Genomic DNA, 14,010 nt, shown 5'->3' with positions numbered 1-14,010 from the left:
CTCTCGTTCAGTCGCCCAGGCTGGAGTGCAGTGGCGCTCTTGGCTCACTGCAACCTCCGCCTCCTGGGTTCAAGCGATTCTCCTGCCTCAGCCTCCCGAGTAGCTGGGATTACAGGCGCCTGCCACCACGTCTGGCTGATTTTTGTACTTTTAGTAGAGATGGGGTTTCACCACGTTGGCCAGTCTGGTCTCCAACTCCTGAGTTCAAGTGATCCGCCCGCCTTGGCCTCCCAAAGTGCTGAGATTACAGGCTTGTGCCACCTCGCCCGGCTGGAAAGCATAATTTTCAAAATGGTTATAACAGAAATTAGATTGGAAAGGGGCCTGTAGTAGAAACATGACCTCCGGGTAGACCAGGAAGAAAAATTAGATTCAGAAATGGCAGGGCTACTCAGCTTTACTCTTCTCCAACTGGGTTGTAGGTGCTAGTCCACAAATGTGAATAAACATTAAAGCAGATAGGTATGCATGGCGGAATCTGAGAAGCATTCGTTTCGTATATACAAAGTGCCTGTTGCGTGTTCAGGTAGAAGCCCATAGTGCAATGGTGGGGACAGATTATGTCGACAAATTATTCAAATATAGTGTACCAAATATGCAATGTAATTAGGAAAAAACCCGAGGGCAAAAAGAAAGGCGTGACAATGCTTTGGGGAATTTGGAAAGGTTTTATTGGTATGACATTTAAGTTGGGCCTTGAAGGATAGGGAGATGTTTGTCAGTTATGTTTAGAAATGTAACCAGAGGAAGCCCAGAAGCCTAGAGCGTTAAGGAACTGCGCAGCAACTCAGGATGGATTGAGTACTGGGCTGATGTGTCAGATGCAATAACAGAATGACAGGCAAGGAAAGCAGGTCGGGGGCTGGAGAGAACAGGATCTGCAAGGTTCTTGTAAATCAGAAGGCAATATGGCACAGAGGTTAGGAGAAACGCTTCCTTCTAAGTCGCGCTCCATCACTTGCTAGCAGTATGATCTACGCTGGCATGGGCTTCGGCGTACCCATTTGCAACATGGGAAAATAGTCTTTTCCTTATACGGCTTAAATGACTGAATGGGTATCAGTCAGTTAGGGCAGCGTGCAGCTCTTATTAAGCGCCAAATGAGAATGTATTATCATCACGAAGCCAAATCACGCAAAAGCTCGGTTTCTAGGAGGGTCCCCCAGCCTCCTCCCCACTGCTACCGTTAGGGAAAAAAAGTTCTCTCGGGTCGGGCCGCGCCCACTCCCCATTCCTCAGCCCTCCTAGGCCTCCGACTTTCTTCAGCGAGCAGGGCCGGCCCAGGGAGGGGGTAGATGGGCCTGGTGGGCAGCGGAGACGCAGCCGCTTACCAGGGCTCGGGTCCCGCTCTTCGTCCTCCGCTGTTCCGCGGGCCTTGAAGCCGGGCGGCAGGGCCGGTCCGATTAGGTCTCTTGCCATCCGCGGTGGCTGACACTGGTCACAGATACGAGTCTATCCACGAACGTCAAAACTACCCAAATGGAATCCCGCGATCAGCAGCAAAGAATGGAAGGTTTCCCGACGCCGACCAATGACGTAAGGCCTGTGGTTGGCTGAGCGGCGTAGTTCACCGTAAAGGAAGTGACGCCTAATGCTTGCTCCACAGTCGCGTGCTAGACTCCGAACCCGGCAGGTGGTATGGCTGAGCCGGCTAGTGATTTCGTGACTCCAACCGGGTGGCGTGCGTCTCCCGAGCTGACTCCCACGTTAGGGCCGCTGAGCGACACTGCCCCGCCACGGGACAGCTGGGTGTTCTGGGCAATGCTGCCGCCGCCGCCACCACCGCTTACGTCCTCGCTTCCCGCAGCCGGGTCAAAGCCTTCCTCTGAGTCGCAGCCCCCCATGGAGGCCCAGTCTCTTCCTGGGGCGCCGCCCCCCTTCGACGCCCAGATTCTTCCCGGGGCCCAACCCCCTTTCGACGCCCAGTCCCCTCTTGATTCTCAACCTCAACCCAACGGCCAACCTTGGAATTTCCACGCTTCGACATCATGGTATTGGAGACAGTCTTCTGATAGGTTTCCTCGGCATCAGAAGTCCTTCAACCCTCCAGGTAGGCTATTTTTCCACGTGGGTCAACCCCTTTACCTTTTTTCCCCGTTCTTTCCTCTCCCGTTTCTTCGTTTCCTCACTCCACTCTGCCTTGCCTCTGCACTCTTGGAGTCTGGTCATTAGTATCTCAAAATATATCTGATTGGAATGTTTTCCTGTTGCCTGTTAATTCCATTTAGCAGTTGTTTATTGAATTCCAACTATGTACCAGAATTTAGGTATATAGCAGTGAGCAGAACATACAAAAAATATTACGGAGCTTAATATTAATATCTCTCTTGTGTAGGAAGACAGACAATAAACAAAATAAAATATTGTGCATTAGAAGGTTAAGAGTGCAGTGGAGAGAGATAAGACAAAGAAGAATGGTAAGTAGTGCAGGGTTTTCTTTTTTTTTTTTTTTCTTTTCTTTTTTGGAGACAGAGCGCCTCTGTCGCCCGGGGTGGAGTGAAGAGTAGCGCGATCTACTTCACTCCAGCCTATGCAATCTGCAGAGAGGCTCACTGCAACCTCTGCCGGGTTCAAGCAATTCTGGTGCGTCAAACTCCCGAGTAGCTGGGACTACAGGCCCGCGCCACCACGCCTGGCTAATTTTTTGTATTTTTAGTAGAGATGGGGTTGCGCCGTGTTGGCCAGGCCTGTCTCGAACTCCTGAGCTCAGGCATCCGCCCGTTTCGGCCTCCCAGAGTGTTGGGATTACAGGCGTGAGCCACCGTGCCCAGCCGGGTAGTGCAGTTTTAAATATCATTGTTAGTCATAAGAAAGGTGACATATGAGCAAAGACTTCAGGGAGGTGAGGGATCACAGCCATGCATACATCTGGGAGAATAGGGGTATAGGCAGAAGGAACTGCAAGTGCAAAGGCCTTAAGGCTTAGAAGCTATACATCAAAATGGGAACCAGCGTGGCTACAGAGGACTGAGTCTGGAGTATAATTGTAGAAGATGGGGGAAGAGGGTAAGACCTGGTATGTCTTTGTAGATCGTGGGACTTTGACTTTTACTGTTGTGAGGTGGGTAGTACAGGGGATTGACATGATCTGATTTACTTAAGAGGATTAATGTGTCTGTTGGTGGGAACTGACTGAAAGGGAAACCGGTTAGGAAGCTATTGTAATTACTTGTCTAAATGAGAGACACTGGAGACTTGGACCAAGGTGAAGCCCAAAGGATGGTGAGAAGTAGTTGGATTCTAGATCTAGGGATACCTTGGAGCTCTTGTGGGTTCAGTTACAGACCACTGCAGTAAAGCAAGTCACACAATTTTTTTTTTTTTTTGGTTTTCCAGTGCATGTAAAAGTTATGTTTTCCTGCAGATCATATGGGGCAAAAAAGTTATTTTTACATTATACCACAGTCTATTAAGTGTGCAATACCATTATGTCTCAAAAAACAACTTACATACCTTGATTAAAAAATACTTTAGGCTGAGCAGGGTAACTCACACCTATAATCTCGGCACTTTATTTATTTCTGTTTTTAAATTTGTTGAGACAGAGTCTCTGTTGCTCAGGCTGGAGTGCAATGGCGCGATCTTGGCTCACTGCAACCTCCACCTCCAAGGTTCAAGTGATTCTCCTGCCTCAGCCTCCCGAGTAGCTGTTATTACAGGTGTCCACCACCAAGCCTGGCTAATTTTTGTATTTTTAGTAGAGACAAAGTTTCACCATGTTGGCCAGGCTGATCTCAAACTCCTGACCTCAAGCGATCCACCCTCCTTGACCTCTGAAAGTGCTGGGATTACAAGCGTGAGCCACTGCACCTAGCCTAATCTCAGCACTTTGAGAGGCAGAGACAAGAGGATTGCTTGAGCCCAGGAGTTGAGACCTGCCTGGGCAACAAAGTGAGACCCCCGTCTCTACAAAAAAAATAAAATTAACCAGGCATAGTGGCATGCCTGTGGTCCCAGGTGCATGGGAGGCTGAGGCAGGAGGATTCCTTGAGCCCAGGAAGTCGAGGCTACTTTATCAACTGAGTTTGTATAATATTATAAATCCTTTGTTGTCATTTCAACAGTGTTCACCAGGAGTAGATTCCTCTCAAAAAAGCACTTTCTTTCCTCATCCATAAAAAGCCACTCCTCATCCATTAAAGTTTTACCACGAGATTGCAGCAAATCAGTCACATCTTGTGGCTTTACTTTTTTTTTTTTTTTTTTTTTTTTTTGAGACAGTCTCGTTCTGTCGCCCAGGCTGGAGTGCAGTGGCGAGATCTTGGCTCACTGCAAGCTCCGCCTCCTGGGTTCATGTCATTCTCCGCCTCAGCCTCCCAAGTCGCTGGGACTACAGGCGCTGGCCCCCATGCCTGGCTAATTTTTTGTATTTTTATTGGAGGTGGGGTTTCACTGTGTTAGCCAGGATGGTCTCAATCGCCTGACCTTGTGATCCACCCGCCTAGGCCTCCCAGAGTGTTGGGATTATAGGCGTGAGCCACTGTGCCCGGCCCCTCCACTTCTAATTCTAGTTCTCTTGCTGTTTCTACTGCATCTGAAGTGACTTCCTCCACTGAAGTCTTGAACTCCTCAAAATCATCTATGAGGGTTGGAATTTCTTCTTTCAAACTCCTGTTAATGTTGATCTTTTGACCTCCTTCCATAAATCATGAATGTTCTTAATGGTGTCTTGAATAGTGAATCGAAACCTCCTTTCTAGGTTTTTAATCTACTTTGCTCAGATCCATTGGAGGAATCACTATCTATGAATCACTATGAATTTCTTTCAAGAACTTTTCAGCCAGGCACAGTGGCTCACAACTGTGATCCTAGCACTTCAGGAGGCCAGAACAGGAGGATCCCTTGAGCCCAGAAGGTTGAGGTTGCAATGAGCTTTGACTGCACCTTTACATTCCAGCCTGGCTAATAGAGTGAGACCCTTTCTCAGTAGTTGCATTCACAACTTGGCTAGCTGTTTGGCACAAGAGGCCTGGCTTTTGGCTTGTATCAGCTTTCAACATGTCTTCCTCACTAAGCTTAATCATTTCTGGCTTTTGATTTAAAATGAGAGACATGCGATTTCCTTTTGCTTGAACACTTAGAGGCCATGATGGGGTTATTAATTGGCCTACTTTTGAATATTGTGTCTCAGAGGATAGGGAGTCCTGAGGAGAGGGAGAGGAGAAGCACCGGTTGGTGGAGCAGTTAGAACATACACAGCATTTATAAAGTTCACCATCTTATATGGCCATGATTCATGGTGTCTCAAAACAATTAGAGTAGTAGCATCAAAGTATAACAGATGTAATAAAAATGACAAAGTTTGAAATATTTCGAGAATCATCAAAATGTGACACAGAGACAGCACATTGTTGGAAAAATGGTGCCGATAGACCTGCTTGATGTAGGGTTGCCACAGACCCTTAGCTTGCAAAATCTCAGTAAAATGAAGTGCAGTGAAACAAGGTATGCTTTTATACCTTAAAGGTGCGGACAGCATGATTTACTGAAAGATAGGGTATATGGGATGCAAGATAAAGAGGAGAGAAGGATAATTTAAAGCTTTTTGCCAAGTAATTGGAAGGGTGGAGTTGCTACTAACTGAGATAGGTAAGAATGTAGATGGAGCAGATTTGGAAGGAAGTCCAGGAATTGAAATTGGAATATATTTGTGTCAGGTAGAGATTCTGAATAGGCTTTTAGCTATTAGTCTGTACTTTCAGGGGAGATTTGTGGCTAGAGCTATAAATTTGGGTGTTGACACCATATAGATCATATTTCAAGCTACAAGATTGTTCACTTAAAACCTTTCTCCAACTTTGCATAAAATTCAATTCTGCATTAAACTGAATCCAAACAATTAGTGTTTTATTTATTATTTTATTTTATTTATTTATTTTTTTAAATAGAGTCTCTCTCTGTCACCCAGGCTGGACCAGTGGCAGCATCTCAGCTCACTGCAACCTCCACCTCCTGGGTTCAAGGGATCCTTCTGCCTCAGCCTCCTGAGTAGCTGGGACTACAGGCACGCACTACCACGCCTGGCTAATTTTTGTATTTTTAGTAGAGACTGGGTTTCACCATATTGGCCAGGCTGGTCTCGAGCTGCTGACTGCAAGTGATCTGCCCGCCTTGGCCTCCCAAAGCATTGGGAATACAGGAATGAGCCACCCCGCCTGGCCCAGACAGTTAGTGTTTATTGTATGGCAGATGCTGGAAATATGGACTTGGCTAAGTCAGATGAGATATGTTCATAAGTATGAACCAAAATACAATGTGACTGATGATAGAGGCATATAATAGCTGATTTCAGAATGTAGAGGAAATTGGGAAAAGCTTTTGGAAGAAGTGTTTTAGGAGATGTATAGAATTTGGGAAGAGATGTTTCTTAGGTAGAGAAGGAGGTGTCAATACAAGGCAAGTTCTGGAGATTGCAGGGTTCTGGTGTGACTGAAGCAGAGTATGTAAAAGGTATGGGGGAAGAGTAGGGTAAGAAAGTAAATTAGAATCTCATGGAAGGTCTCTAGGAAGCTGTCTTAGTCCCTATTGTGCTACCATGACAGAGTATGACCTGTTGGGTAATATATAATGAACAGAAATTTATTTGGCTGATAGTTTTGGAGGTTAAGTCCAAGATCAAGTGGCTCTTGAGGACCTTGCTGCATTGTAACATCAAGGAAGGCATCACATGATGAGAGAGAATGAGAGAAGGTCAAACTCATCCTTTATTATTATTACTTTTTGAGACAGGGTCTTGTTCTGTCGCCCAGGCTGGAGTGCAGTGGCACATATACAGTTCACTGCAGCCTCGACCTGCTGGGCTCAAGTGTTTCTCCCATCTCAGCCTCACAAGTAGCTGGGACTACAGGCACACACCACCAAGCCTGGCTAATTTTTGTATTTTTTGTAGAGACAGAGTCTCGCCAGGCTACTCAGGTTGATCTCAAACTCCTGGGCTCAAGTGATCCGCCCACCTTGGCCTCCCAAAGTGTTGGAATTATAAGCGTGAGCCATCATGCCAGCCCCTCCCCCCACTTTTTTTTTTTTTTTTTTTTTTAAGAGACAAGGGGCCGGGTGCAGTGGCTCACGCCTGTAATCCCAGCACTTTGGGAAGCCAAGACACGAGGTCAGGAGTTCGAGACCAGTGTGGCCAACATGGTGAAACCCTGTCTCTACTAAAAAATACAATAATTACCCAGGCGTGGTGGCACATGCCTGCAATCCCAGCTACTCGGGAGGCTGAGGCAGGAGAATCGCTTGAACCTGGGAAGCGGAGGTTGCAGTGAGCCAAGATTGTGCCACCGCACTCTAGGCTGGGCAACAAGAGCAAAACTCCATCTCCCCCCGCCGACCAAAAAATGAATAAATAAATAAGAGACAGGGTCAGCTGGGCGTGGTGGCTTATGCCTGTAGTCCCAGGACTTTGGGAGGCTGAGGCAGGCAGATCGGTTGAGGCCAGGAGTGTGAGATCAGCCTGGGCAATGTAGTGAGACCCCATCTCTATAAAAAGAATAATTTTTTTTTTTTTTTTTTTTGAGACGGAGTCTCGCTCTGTCACCCAGGCTGGAGTGCAGTGGCCGGATCTCAGCTCACTGCAAGCTCCGCCTCCCGGGTTCACGCCATTCTCCTGCCTCAGCCTCCCGAGTAGCTGGGACTACAGGCGCCTGCCACCTCGCCCGGCTAAGTTTTTGTATTTTTAGTAGAGACGGGGTTTCACTGTGTTAGCCAGGATGGTCTCGATCTCCTGACCTCGTGATCCGCCCGTCTCGGCCTCCCAAAGTGCTGGGATTACAGGCTTGAGCCACCGCGCCCGGCCTATAAAAAGAATAATTTTTAAAAAAGAGACAGAAACAAGGTCTTGTGCTGTTGCCCAGGCTGGAGTGTAGTGGCATGATCATGGCTTACTGCAGCCTCAAAGTCCTGAGCTCAAGTGATCCTCCCACCTCAGCCTCCACTGCAGCTAGGACTACAGGTGCGTGCCATCATGCCAAGCTAATTTTTAAATTTTTTTGTAGAAATGGGGTCATGTGAGGTTACCTAGGCTGGTCCTGAAGTCCTGGCCTTGTGCAATCCTCCTGCCTCAGCTTCCCAAAGTGCTAGGATTATAGGCATGAGCCACCATGCCTGGCCCATATGCAGATTTTTGAGTCAAGTTGTGACAGGATTGGAGAATTTTTTTTTTTTTTTTTTTTTTTTTTTGTGTCAGTGTGCAAGGTTTGTTGGAAGAGGGGGCTTAGGAACTGGAAGACAATCTACGAGTAATCTGGTGGAAGATCAGAATTTCTGACTTGGGGCATGGTAATAAGAATAGAAAAGTACAGTGGGATTTGAGAGGAGATATATTTCACAAGGTTCTGTTTTCCTGATGTGAAATTGATGCTGAAGGAGCTGTGTTGGGGATTTTACTGGTTACATTTCTGATATTTGAAATAACCGAAGGAATTTCATCAGGTTAGGTTGTCCATTTCTGAACTTTGACGCCTAAAGCATCTGTGGATATATCACACCAGTCTTTGTTTGAAAAATAGTCATTTGGTAGACTAATCTTAATCTTTGTTATTTTGTTTGAACTACTATTCCTCCTAGAAGGGTAGTTTAGCAGTGTTTTTACTGAAATATTTGTAACATACTATAGTAGATAAAATTTAATTATAATTTAAATAATTATATTGTTTCAAACGTTTATGGATCTCTTTTTTTTTTAGTTAAACATTCTTATTATCCACGAAAGTATGATGCAAAATTCACAGACTTCAGCTTACCTCCCAGTAAAAAACAGAAAAAAAAGGTATTTGAAAGATGTTCTTGAATTTGACCCCTTGGTCCCTATGTTACTGTTTTATATCTTGCATTTCTGTCATAACTGTCTTCAGTGTTTTGCTTCCATTATTGACACAGTGGAGCCTTGCTATAAAAAGGAATTTTATGGTTAAACATGAATATAGCAAATTATGATTCAAAAATAATATTTACCTAAATTTTTTTTTCTTTTCTGTGGTTTTAAAAATAGCTATATATTTGGTACTTTCATTTTATTTATTTATTTATTTTTTTGAGATGGAGTTTCACTCTGTCACCCAGGCTGGAGTGCAGTGGTACGATCTTGGCTCACTGCAACCTCCGCCTCCTGGGTTCACACAATTCTCCTGCCTCAGCCTCCCAGAGTAGGTGGGACTGCAGGCGCACACCACTACACCTGGCTAATTTTTGTAGTTTTAGTAGAATTGGGGTTTCACTATGTTGGCCAGGCTGGTCTTGAACTCCTGACCTCAAGTGATCCACCTGCCTCTGCCTCCCAAAGGGCTGGGATTACAGGCATGAGCCAACAAGCCTGGCCATATAGTTGATATTTGAACAACGCAACAGTTAGGGGTGCAGTCAAAAGTTTGTGTATAACTTTTGACTCCTCTAAAACTTAACTACTGATGGCCTACTGTTGACTGGAAGTCTTACCAATAACATAAATAGTTGGTTAATATATAAATAGAATGGTGTCCACATATATTTTATACTTTCCTAACATACTTAACTATTTCTTTTTTTTCTTTTTTTTGATATTTCTAAGGCTATGTGGTTTATCTGTTTTTCCAAATTGTCACAAATCTCCAAAAAAATTTTTGCAATATATTTATTGAAAAAAATCCTTTTATAAGTGGACCCTTGCAGTTCAAACCTGTGTTGTTCAAGGGTCAGCGGTAGTTATTTTTTTCTAAAAGAGGAGCTGCTGTTTTTACTCTATTTTCAGGTCATTTCAACATATTCTGTACTGAGTCTTAATTAGATAACCAATTTGCAATCTGCTCATAATTTATATTAGCACTATTTGGATTTAAAAAGTTTAAAATTATGCCTGGAGTTTACTAATATATTTGTTAAAAACAAAATAAAAGAAAGAAACAGAATAATCTCTTCATTGGAAATATACTCACAAGTTTCTCCCACATGAAAGGGTTATTGGAAACATCAAAGTATGTATTACTAGAACAATAGTTATGTTTTTATTGTTGATTAGAGATTTTTCACCAAAAGCCTAATTCCTCTCTGTTTTTGTTTGCAGAAAAGAAAGGAACCAGTTTTTCACTTTTTTTGTGATACCTGTGATCGTGGTTTTAAAACTCAAGAAAAGTATGACAAACACATGTCTGAACATACAAAAGTAGGTTTTCTTAGTTGTCCTGAAACTGATGTAGCAAAGTGGCCTTCTTCTATATGTATATTTGGTAGAAATTCCAAGCTTGTTTTCCTTTAAAGTTTATAGTTTCCATAGAAATATAGTTTGATGACTTGACAGACGGGGGCAGTGACCCTGGGGTTTGAAAGTGGGGATCCCACTGCTTCAGGGAGGAGGTAAGGTGGTAGCAAAGAAGGGAGCTCTGGCAGCTTTTTGTATTTGTGTACCTCTACTGCTTGGGAAGAGGCTGTGGTCCCCTCCAGTTACCTTGTGCATCTTGATGAGTTCTTTCCCCTTTAAGTCTGCCCTTGAACCATACTGTGTAATGTGGCCGTGCCTGTCACCCTCAAAGGCTGGTCCACACCTTGTCAAGTACTTTCTAGAAAACTTTAACCAAAATGTTTTAAAGGTTAAAAAGGAAACCTTTGGTTTGGAAAGGTTCTTTTTCTGCTTTTGGGAATGCCCCTCAACTTTAGGAATCAACATTTCACAGGTTTACCGATGTATGCCTTCACTCAAGTGGAGAAGTAAATAAGATACATTATTGTGCCGTGTACTCTGAGAGTGTCATTCCTTTGCCTAAAGGCAGCCCTGTTTTGGAATCATTTTTGTTTTACTACTGACATAAGTATGCAGAGATAATACCATGTAGATGGGATAACTATGTAATACAGCCAGAATATGTCTGTGTATGTATAGTGGGGTAAATGTAACATGGAAACATTTATTAAATAGTGTTTTTTGTTTTTTTTTTTTAACTCTTATAGTGCCCTGAAGTAGATTGCTCTTTTACTGCACACGAGAAGATTGTCCAGTTCCATTGGAGAAATGTAAGTTCTGTTTTTTTATCCTATTTTTAAATACATGCTCTTTTTATTTTATTGATCTGTTATCTTCACAACTGTTCATTTATATACCTAATAATAAGTAACATTCATGGAGTACTTTGTAAGGATTTGGACATCATTTATTCAAGTTTTTCCTCACAAACAACTGTGGTTGTTTACATTGGCCCCATTTAAAATATTTTAAAAAATGAATTGCCCAAGTCCTGAGAACTGATTCTTGGACCTCAGTTTCTTGACTCCAAATTGTATACTGCTTTACTACACCATGCTGGTACAGATTGTCACGTCTACTCGTATCTTTAGTGACCTCTCTAGGTTTTGGTTGGTAAGTCATTCATTTGGGTGTTTAATGTGGTTTGAAAGAATGGGTGACATATCTACTTTGTAATCAAAATTATGTTACCCCTTTTCCCTCTATTAATAGCACTAATTAAATACATGGTAGATTCTTCTTTCTTTAAGGAAAAAGTTATAGTAGATAGATACAACCTCCTTACTTAGTTTTAAAATTGTATCCAACATAAGTTTACTTGTAGAAACAAAGTCTCCAAATTAGTCAAAAGCATATGATAGGCCGGGCGCGGTGGCTCAAGCCTGTAATCCCAGCACTTTGGGAGGCCGAGACGGGCGGATCACGAGGTCAGGAGATCGAGACCATCCTGGCTAACACAGTGAAACCCCGTCTCTACTAAACAATACAAAAAACTAGCCGGGCGAGGTGGTGGGCGCCTGTAGTCCCAGCTACTCGGTTGGCTGAGGCAGGAGAATGGCGTGAACCCGGAAGGCGGAGCTTGCAGTGAGCTGAGATCCGGCCACTGCACTCCAGCCTGGGCGGCAGAGCGAGACTGCATCTCAAAAAAAAAAAAAAAAAAAAAAAAAGCATATGATATTTCCTCCTGATGTTCAGCAGGCTTTTTCCCCCTAGATGCATGCTCCTGGCATGAAGAAGATCAAGTTAGACACTCCAGAGGAAATTGCACGGTGGAGGGAAGAAAGAAGGAAGTGAGTAGAGTTCAAAACTGGTGAAATAACTATTTTACTGTGGCAAGGCTTATTAATATAGTTAAATTCATTGAATTCCCTTAGAATGTTGGAACTAGGGAACAGGACCATAAGGCATATTATGTAAGACTATTATTGAATGTAGTTTTAGGAAGACCTAATAACTCTTCATTTAAGTAGCGAATGTGTCATAATGGGACTGTATGTTGCTTTTTGAGGGGGGCTACTACATGTCACCTATTAGATGTTCAGTGGTTGAGGCAATAATGGGTGGATGCTGTTACCAAAAAGTGTATTATACAGAAGTGTATTATCACAGAACAGTACATCTGGTACATCACCACATATATCAGTAGATTTAAACCAAAACCCTTAAGGTGAGCCAAGTACAAATGTAACCTGTTGCTCACAAGAGTTTGAAGTATCTTTCTTGATCTTTAAGGATAGTTCTTCTTGTTTTCATCCCAGGCTTACCTCTAAATAAGATATACAGGTGCTAAGGCTAAGATATACAGGTGCTTTTCCTTAACAATGAGAAGATCAGGAATTCATTCCTGTAATTAAAGAAATTTGAGCATCGCCATGTAACTTGTGGTTTTACACTTACTAAGGAAGAAAGTTTAGTTGATGTCTAGCTGTAATATACTTGAAATTCCACTAGGGCCCTGTTATACTGCCTTCTCAGAAAAGACTAGAACGCTTCTTCCTGAAGCGGAAGACTATGCAGAACTACTCTAATGATCAGTTGCACTTTTAAAGTCAACTGCTCTTTTCCTGGAATTAAAAAACAAAGAGAGCCTGGGATGAAAACAAGAAGAACTATCCTTAAAGGTCAAGAAAGATACTTCAAACTCTTGTGAACAGCAGGTTACATTTGTACTTGGCTCACCTTAGTTTAAGGTTCAGTTTAAATACACTGACATGGGTGGTGATGTGCCAGATGTACTCTTCTGTGAAAAAGTTAGATGCTGCCCTTTACAGCTTTAGAGGTAATTGTGAGGGAGACCAGCAGAAGCATGAAGATTCAGAACTAACTGAGAATAAATATAATTCAACAAACGTGTATCAGGTATTAATACTATGTGCAAAGGAAAGAGTTGGATGAGGGTGAAGGGACAATTAGAAATCAATTTTTTTTTTGAGACAGAGTCTCACTCTGTTACTCAGGCTGGAGTGCAGTGGCGCAATCTCGGCTCACTGCAACCTCCACCTCCTGAGTTCAAGTGATTCTCCTGCCTCAGCCTCCCAAGTAGCTGGGATTACAGGTGTGTGCCACCACACCTGACTAAGTTTTGTATTTTTAGTAGAGACAGGGTTTTGCCATGTTGGCCAGGCTGGTCTCGAACTTCTGACCTCAAGTGATCCACCTGTCTTGGCCTTCCAAAGTGCTGGGATTACAGGCGTGAGCCACCATGCCCAGCCGAGGAATTCAATTTTTAAACAAGTCGGGTCTAGCCAGTCAACAGGGACTTGGTGGACATAACGTAGCATTTCAAGAGCATCTGTGGCTAACAAATGAAGGAATCTAGGCCACCTGGAGTAGAGTATATTAGAATGCCTTTTTCCTTTGATCTCTTTGGCAAAATCTCATTTATCTTGTAGGCCTGTTTTAAAGGTTGCCTGATTTACCACTCTCTTCTTACTCTTCACTTCCTCTATGTCAGTGCTACCAGAGTGCCAGTCTATAACAAAAGAGCTTGTACCAGAATGTAAATCAGTATATTACTTCCTTTATTGATAAGAAAAAATGAAAAAATGTCAGCTGAACTAAATATCATGCTTAGTGACATAGTTGATTTCTACTCTGGTGTGTGTGGATTGGCTGGTTGCCAGTCCCTGAAATACACTACCCTAAAGCATTAGTTACTACCTCCTTTGCAAATACATAGCTTATTTATACAACCATAGTACATTTGTCACATTACATTATAGTTGGCCCTGCTCTTATACATCTTTGATTCTGCTGTGCTTTGCACAGTGCCTAGAATTTAGTATGTGAGAAATACATAT

At 43.2% G+C, this 14,010-nt stretch overlaps 2 protein-coding genes across 8 annotated transcripts in view; one reads left to right on the top strand and one right to left on the bottom strand.

The window, feature by feature from the left end:
- GPALPP1 (GPALPP motifs containing 1) overlaps window positions 1-1,536 on the bottom strand; it is a 50,622-nt gene extending 49,086 nt beyond the window's left edge. For all 5 annotated transcript variants that reach the window (XM_015438968.4, XM_065533205.1, XM_015438969.4 and 2 more), the window contains exon 1: window positions 1,332-1,536. In XM_015438968.4, the coding sequence (XP_015294454.3) occupies window positions 1,332-1,419 (88 nt within the window). In that variant the 5' untranslated portion in view covers window positions 1,420-1,536. The remainder of the gene's footprint in view (window positions 1-1,331) is intronic.
- Window positions 1,537-1,602: 66 nt separating this feature from the next.
- Window positions 1,603-14,010, top strand: part of NUFIP1 (nuclear FMR1 interacting protein 1) — a 55,115-nt gene continuing 42,707 nt past the window's right edge. For all 3 annotated transcript variants that reach the window (XR_012426929.1, XM_065533203.1, XM_005585775.4), the window contains exons 1-5: window positions 1,603-2,050; window positions 8,685-8,767; window positions 10,037-10,135; window positions 10,918-10,980; window positions 11,924-12,000. Coding sequence is in view for 2 of the 3 variants with exons in the window: in XM_065533203.1 (XP_065389275.1) it covers window positions 1,639-2,050; window positions 8,685-8,767; window positions 10,037-10,135; window positions 10,918-10,980; window positions 11,924-12,000 (734 nt within the window). In the remaining variant the exon portion in view is untranslated. The remainder of the gene's footprint in view (window positions 2,051-8,684; window positions 8,768-10,036; window positions 10,136-10,917; window positions 10,981-11,923; window positions 12,001-14,010) is intronic.

Source organism: Macaca fascicularis, chromosome 17, assembly GCF_037993035.2.
Source record: "Macaca fascicularis isolate 582-1 chromosome 17, T2T-MFA8v1.1".
Taxonomy (NCBI): domain Eukaryota; kingdom Metazoa; phylum Chordata; class Mammalia; order Primates; family Cercopithecidae; genus Macaca; species Macaca fascicularis.
The sequence above is the reverse complement of the archived record's forward strand: the minus strand, read 5'-3'. Positions and strand labels throughout refer to the sequence as shown.